The 7,321-nt window shown below is 54.4% G+C and overlaps 2 protein-coding genes across 2 annotated transcripts; one reads left to right on the top strand and one right to left on the bottom strand.

Annotated features, from left to right (window-relative positions):
- Nucleotides 1-99: 99 nt before the first annotated feature.
- On the top strand, nucleotides 100-3,035 carry IE81DRAFT_291583 (hypothetical protein; the record flags this gene model as incomplete). Its single annotated transcript, XM_025511908.1, has 10 exons — nucleotides 100-305; nucleotides 437-867; nucleotides 991-1,135; nucleotides 1,178-1,654; nucleotides 1,745-1,975; nucleotides 2,057-2,185; nucleotides 2,305-2,431; nucleotides 2,518-2,547; nucleotides 2,635-2,734; nucleotides 2,818-3,035. Coding segments are annotated over 10 exons (2,094 nt in total), but the record flags the coding sequence as incomplete, so codon positions are not given.
- A 991-nt stretch (nucleotides 3,036-4,026) lies between these two features.
- Nucleotides 4,027-5,321, bottom strand: IE81DRAFT_341946 (hypothetical protein; the record flags this gene model as incomplete). The annotated part of the gene is made up of 6 exons (XM_025515673.1): nucleotides 4,027-4,074; nucleotides 4,180-4,275; nucleotides 4,665-4,745; nucleotides 4,854-4,906; nucleotides 4,981-5,131; nucleotides 5,211-5,321. The coding sequence occupies 6 exons, from the start codon at nucleotides 5,319-5,321 to the stop codon at nucleotides 4,027-4,029; spliced, it is 540 nt and encodes a 179-aa protein (XP_025368744.1).
- Nucleotides 5,322-7,321: the final 2,000 nt, after the last annotated feature.

Consider the following 7,321-nt stretch of genomic DNA (forward strand, 5'->3'; position numbering starts at 1 on the left):
GGGGGGGGGGGAAAGCTCTCCCCTTCAACGGCCTTCCCCCTCGCCTCACCCTCGATACGTCATTGCTGATCTTTCTTTCGACCTGCCGTTCTTGCTACGCTCGCAGTCAATGCCGTATCGCAGCTCAGTCGACTGGCTCAGTCCAAGCGGTACGCAGAGTGCGCATCAGCTCTCAGAGCCGTCGAGTCGCTCAAAGACAGTTTTGTGGGGTTCGCGGGCGTCGCTAGGCTCAGCAGGGTGGCGAGGGAGGTGGAGATGTTAAAGGGGCAGCTGGAAAAGGATGCAAGGGAGGAGTTTGAAAGATTGTGAGTGGCGTGGATGCTCTCCATTCGAAGTTGTCTGAGGGGGTATCGAAGGGCGCAGAGATTCAGCGTAGGGCCGCCTGCTGACCTCCGCTCGAGCTGCTCGTCCTCTTGCCTGGACATCCTCGCGACAGCTTTGGTCAGCCCAATCCACCTCCTATCAGCTCGACTATCCTGCCATCTGCTGCTCAGGCTATTGCAGCCCTGGGTCCGCAAGCCTCGCAATCCCTGCACGATTTCTACACCACCCTCACGCTCAAAGAGTACAAGCGCATCTTTCGCTCTACGGACGAAGCTGGTGGACTGGACAATGTTTCGCGCCGGTATGCTTGGTTCAGAAGAGTGCTGCGCACGTACGACGAGGATCACGCTGCTGCGTTTCATGTGGCTGGTTGGGATGTGGGCAGGGAGCTGCTCAGGAGATTCAGCGAGCAGACTAGGGAAGACTTGAGGAGCTTGCTCATCAGGATGGGCAAAGGTGCTAATGTGGACGTGCTGCTGGATGCCATGAATGCTACTTTGGAGTTTCAAACCGCCATGGCTAGAAAGTATGGGGGCAGCGTGAGTAGCCTGGACAGCGCGTGGCCTGTCCTTTACACGAGCAGTGAGGGAGCTTATACGCCACGACTGCATCGACAGTACGAAGCGATCACTGCGCCTCCCAATCTGGCACCGACCACAGCCACAGGGAATGCCTCGGTCCCAGCTTTGACTGCAGCAACATCTACAGGCCACTCTCTATCCTCCACCTTCGATCCGCATCTCGGCATCTTTGTGGAAGCGCAAGACAAGCGACTTCAAGAGATGTTTGTCGGCTATCGACAGAGCCTCATGTCCCGACCTTCGATTGACGGCGGTAGTGTCGGCGGAGGAAGCGCAGGAATGCAAGAAGCCTCCTCTACCATCGGCATGCAAACCAGCTCCGGCTCGGTGGGCGGAGGCGCAGGGAGTGCGGTGCTAGCTTCCTCGACGGAGCTCTTCTACTTTTACAGACAGACGCTCGAAGCGTTTGCTCGTTTGAGCACGGGCGCCGCTTTCAGAGATTTGTGCTTCGTATTTTGCAAGTATCTCAGGATATATGCGGAGGAGGTGTTGCGCTTCGGATTGATCCATCGAACGGATCCTGCGAGCGCCTCTGGTCTGCCCACACCTAGGAGATCCAACGATACGAGGTACGGCGGCAGCGGCAGCAGAGAGAATGAAATGTACTTGGGAAGGATTTGCAAGATTGTCAATACGGCGGATTATTGCGCTACGACGGCCGATCAGCTCGCGGAAAAGCTGAGGGAAAAGGTGGATGAAGGGTATGAAAAGGAGATTGATTTGCAAAACGAAAAGGAGGGCTTTGTTGCGTGAGTGGGTGCGAGGGTTTGCAGATGACGTTTTGCGAGCCCGAATGCTTGCGCTCGCTCAAGCTCTCGTCACATTGCTTGCCACAACAGCGTGATCGCGCAGGGCATTCAGGTCTTGTTGCGCGAAGCGGATCAAGCTCTGGAAGTCCCTTTTCAGCAAATGTTCCGGCCGAACAATCCGTGGTCCACGCTCGTCGAAGCATCGGGAAAGTCTCCTTACGTCGATGAGCTAGCATCTTCCCTCGAGCATGTGGCTGTCGTGGTCAGGCTGGAGCTGGAGAACAAGCGATTCGTGCGGAGCTGGTGCGATAAGGCTGTTGGGTGAGTAGCGTTGCGCGACGCGTTGTCGTGAGTGTGCGAGGTGCTAAAGAACTGGGCATTGGGGGACACTGCTGTGCGCAGAACCATCCTTGCCAGGTTCACGAACACCCTTGTCAGGTTGAAACCGCTGTCGAGCCTCGTTTCGAAACAATTGCTGCTCGATCTCAAAGAGATCAGATCGATCCTGCTCGAGCTGCCTAGGTACTCCTTGTCGGAGGAAGGCAGCGCCAACGCCGCCGCTTCGTGAGTGACCTGCATCGCGCCGCGCCATGTAGACTGTGCGGTGCTTTCCCGTCACGGTGCTGATTTTGACGTGCCCCTGTGCGCAGCTATCAACGACACATCACCAAGAGCACGCAGAGGCTGGAGAGCTTGCTGGATCTGCTGTGCCTGGAGGATCCTGGAGCGGAAGAGCTCATCGAAAGGTACACCCAGCTGATTGGCGATAGGTCATTCGTGAGTCGGTCCGAGGGAACACACTTTGCTCGTGGGCTTGCAGAGGGCTGAATATTTGCACTCGCCTTCGTCTCTGTTCTGTGCAGGGCAATTTCCAAAAGATCTTGGATTTGAGGGTGAGCAGTCGCGGGCCGAATGACAAGCTCGCAGTGTTGGGCGCGGGCATGCGAGACCTTGACTGACGGTGCCGAATCGGTTCGCAGGGCGTGAGGAGGACGGAACAAAATGGCATCATGGACACTTTTGTCACTTTGACATCGCAGAACGATCAATTGTCCGAGACGTCTTTCCTCACTTCGTTGGGTGAGCATCTCGCCCGCTTTCCCGTCTTACCTGCGAAGGCGTCCAATTCTGACAAGGCAGCGCACCACGGGTTTTCATCACAGACATGGATCCGCCCACCAACGCTACCACTCCTGGTCCCTTTTTGTCATTTGCAGCTGCAGGCTCGACGGTGGATGGATCGTCGACACCTCCGCTCGGAAGAGGAAGCGCATTCGATCGAGATTACAATCCTACCGCTACTGGTGCGGCCAGAGCTTTCGGAGACCTGAAACGCTTTGGCAGCATGCTTGTTGGACGGCGGGAAGAGGGTCGAAGATAGTTGGGCGCAAGAGAGCGGTGTAATAGAGCCATAGCGACGGCTTTGGTAGCATTGCGTAATTTCATTCTTGCACTTAAAGGAACGATATGCTTCGTATGGCCCTTGTCCTGCTGCGAGCTGTGCGGCTGTGCGTGCGTCGCGTGGATTGGAGAGGACCCATCAGGTACGAATGCCGAATGGAAGGCTTGCAGCTCTGACAGACGGACGTGAAGGCTGCGATTGGTTGAAAGGGAACGTCGATTGCGATCGGCGACATCCTCACCAGCTGCAGCGTTGCTCCAGGCTCGAGAAGCCGCTTGGTCGGATCATGATTATGTGCAGGTCGGTGCGAATCGAAAGGCCAGACGATCCGTCCGAGCAATTTTTTCGGCTCAGTCCGTCTTTCTCCACCTGCGCTGCAATCCACCCTTTCACTTTCCCCTCTCCTCCGGTCGCCGTCTCCTCCAATGCCTTTCTCTTGCAAGAAATTTACTTGCCAGAGCGTCCGACTTCGAGGCTGTGCTCGGTCTGTTCTCGAGCTTCTTGCTCTTCCCTTTGCAAGCATAAGTCAGCACATGTGCGGTTCATGCATACTCTCGCTGCCCATTTGCCTCAGCTAGAAGTTGCGATCAAAATCGAACTACCACGGTGCCGCTAGCTGCCCTCCATTCCCACGCCACTCGTTCGATGCACGTACCTGCAGCTAGATGCACTAACACCTTATGTACCCCGCAATTTCTGGACACTGCATCAGTCAGGCGAGGCAGGTTCGTGGAATGGTTAGCCGCTGGTCGGTAATTATGAAGCGACCGACCCTCTACTCACTGTAAAGGCAGGCTCATCCCGGAGTCACGCGTTCGAGCCCCGGCCGGGTTCGGATTCGGGACCATCAGGGAAGCGTGTCTTTTGCTTCGCGTCCCTAAGGGGTTGGAAGGATTCCTGTTTTTTTTTTTTTTTAGCTTGGTACCGAAGACATTCTGGACTGAATACGAACATCAACTCGTGTTGGTGATCATCGTCTCTGTCCTGTAGGTGGTTCTTTGTGGAAAATTGGCGCGAGCTGAGATCATCCTCGTTAGCAGATGATGCGACGCGCAATGCTTACGCTCGCACTCTGTGAAACGAATATCGACGATTAGCCTTGAGGCCGGATTTGGGGACTTACCGCGAGAGCGACGCGAACGAGGACAGTGTGGTGGCGCATATAGGATGAAAGATTTGTCTGGCCCACATCCAGGCGCCCTTGAAGTTCTTTGGCGCCCTGTTGGGGCATTTTCCGCACTCAATGCGGTACAGCACTCATAGGGAATCTCTGTCATGTTGGCGCGGGCTCTTCAATTATACGTTGACACCCCGGCAGGGGCTAGCTGAAAAGGAACATTGTCATTCCGCCTCTTTTGAGCGTCACGTTGTGATGTCCGACGTTACAATTGTACTTGCGCTGTCGGCTTGCGGAAGCATCTGCTGATGGGAGACTGTGGAAGTGAGTCGGACGTATACTGCGCGATCTGCCTGCCCCGTCACGCAGTCGCTACGTTGTTGCGGAGAAGCTCTAGAGAAGGGAGAGAAAATGCAGAGAAGCAGCATGAGCTCGAGGAACGGTACTTCTCAAGGGGCTCATGGTCCCTTGGGCAGCAGCTTCCGACATACCATGCTCTTGTCTGGTGCGAGAGCAGCGAGAACAATAAAGAAGACCGATGCGTCTTCTGCTTGCTTGTATTGGTTCAGTGACTATTAGGAGATTCCATGGCAAGTGTCGTGGTGTCAATCAGCTGCCATGGTCTCCCACCTGACCTGCTGGAGGTTGCGCAGTTCGAATATTTTGAAAAAGGAACTCACTGGCTCGTCGTCTGCTCTTGACTCGCACTTGCTGACTGCGAAGAGGTCTCGACCTGCAAGCCTTCGAGCTGACCGGCGAGCGCACCGCCAAAGACGCTACTTCCGTGGGACTGAAAGCTATACACACTACTACCACCGTCACTTGTATGATCCGACGGGTAGTAGATGAAGTCGTCGCTCAGCGGGTGCGACTGGAAACGAGAAATTAGCATCTGCCCTGTGGGAGGAACAGGCTGCTCTGGTTGTTGTGCACTCTGACGGTGACGATCAAACCAGTCCTATGGAGAATGGGTTGGAGCAATGATCGAAGGCCAAGTAAGCTCAGCAGTCCATTAGTGTGTGAAATGAGCAACGCACATTGAAGCCGCGCACGAGCAGCATCATGTATTCCGTTCGACGCTCATGCTGCAAATCATCTGCCTCATTTGGCAGCTCAAGCCCGAGCACGAAAGACTGATCCTTGCACATTTTGATCTGTGCAGAAGATGATGATTCGTGTGAGATTTGCAGTCGACGCGCGCCTGTTGCAAGGAGATGTTCGGGCCACCTCCACACTCACGATTGCTTCATCTTTCTAGCGAGCTTCGGCTTTGTATTGCGTGAAATTGGCTGTCAGTGCTTTCATCTTCTGGACCAGCGCAGTAAATGGGGCTCGAGCAAGACGAATTGCCGAACAGAGGTCGTGCACCGAGCGTCTTATCGCCGGATCGGCAGTGTCAAGCTTGGCGTCGAGTATGAATTGCTGCAAGGTCCGACCTCAGTTTTCGAGGGCTTCGAAGGGAAAACACGCCTTGACGTTTTCCTTCTCGGCTTCTCTGAGCCCTGTCACTCCTTCAGCAGCATTGCCAAAAGAAGCATCTGCCTGGCTCGACAGGCTCGGCTTTGCCATCTTGCAAAAGTTGATGTGTAGATCAAGTGCAAATTGAGGCAGAGGCGAGGAGCTGTCGATTGTGAGTCTACGCAGCTTGCGTTGCGTCCCTCATTTAGTGCTTAAGGGGCTTGTGAAGGGAAAGAAGATGCCCAGCTCACAATTTAGCACGCCTTCACAAGTTGTATTATCACAACTTGATCACAATTCGCGCGTGAGCGCGAATTCACGCTCAGCGTGACGCGTAGCGGGGACCTGTACCCTGCGCGTTCGTCGCACTCTCAGCTCTTAGCGCTTGCGAATATTGCACGAAAGGTGGCGTATTGTTGCTCTGTACTACAATGGCAGACCCTCGGTCAATGATTGCCGCCGACGCTCCTAGGATCACTAGCGAAGAGGTCTCAAACGCAGGCGAAGGGCGTAAGTAAACGTCTGGTCCAAAATCCAGCTTGAAGGGCTAAGAAACCGATCTATATGCCAGCCCCCATGCTCCAATGCCAAAAGCAAAGCCTTGTCAAGGAACAGGTAGGAGGGGAGTTGCCCACAGACCAGTCTGCTCAAATTTGCTTGCTGTTGCAGAACTGGCATGTCAGCCTTGAGCACAGACCCTGCCAACTGTAGAGAAGCCAAAGGGCAGCTGGCCACCAACTCATCTGCACACATTGTAGTGAGAGTGAGTCACAAACTCTCTTGTTGAGTAGATGCTTGCTCAAAACGCGGGAGAAGCAATGTAAGGTATTAGTGCGATGGGTTCCACTAAATTTAGAAAGGGATTTGTAACATGAGTGGCAGAAAAGAGAGCGCACACAGTCCAGTCTAGAGCTAGCTGCTGCTACCCAAGCGGGACTGCTTCTTGAAACATCCCCAACGGAGTGCAGCACTTGTTGAAGCCAGGAGAAAGGTGAATGAGGCAATTGGAATTACCAAGGAAGCCCGGAAGTGCCCAAAACGCAATCGCATAGTCATATCCAAGCTTCCAAAGCCATGAGAAGCACGAATCTCTAAGGCAAAGGAGAGCGTCAGGCGCGCAGAGGGCTTGGAGCTCCAATTTCGTCATTCACGCCTGTAGAGGACATGAGATCCTTGGCTACCTTGTTGAGTTGAATCATCCCGGCCATCCCTCAAGATGATCTATCACCGCGGAATTTGGGCTGAGTAGCTTGTGCTAGCTCCACCCTACAAGTGCAAAGTGGAGGGGACTGAAAACTTTTTGCTCTTTGCTGATGTCCATGCAGGATTGTGCTGGATGGGCGTGGATGGCAGTCAAGTGTGGATGGCTCAGATGTCTTCCTTGGCTTGATGGTCACATCACGCTCAGCGACGCTCATTGGCGGGAGAAAGACCTCCTGTCTTTCCGCGGCTGGGCTGTGCAGTCTGTGCTCAATGATGTGCACGTCTGCTGCCCTCCAGGCGCTTTTGTGCGAGCTTTTTGGCTGTCTCGGCGCCCAGGTGTGAATTGTGAAGGCGGTCCAGACAAGCAAATCTTGCAACATCTGGACTGCTTTTTGCGAGCTCGAGCTCCATTCTCCACTGTGCTTGCAGTTCTTCATTCAGCGTGGTCTTTTGCATTTGCGACATCTGGACTGCTTTTCGCGAGCTC

This window comes from Ceraceosorus guamensis (genome assembly GCF_003144195.1).
Source record: "Ceraceosorus guamensis strain MCA 4658 unplaced genomic scaffold IE81scaffold_40, whole genome shotgun sequence".
Classification (NCBI taxonomy): domain Eukaryota; kingdom Fungi; phylum Basidiomycota; class Exobasidiomycetes; order Ceraceosorales; family Ceraceosoraceae; genus Ceraceosorus; species Ceraceosorus guamensis.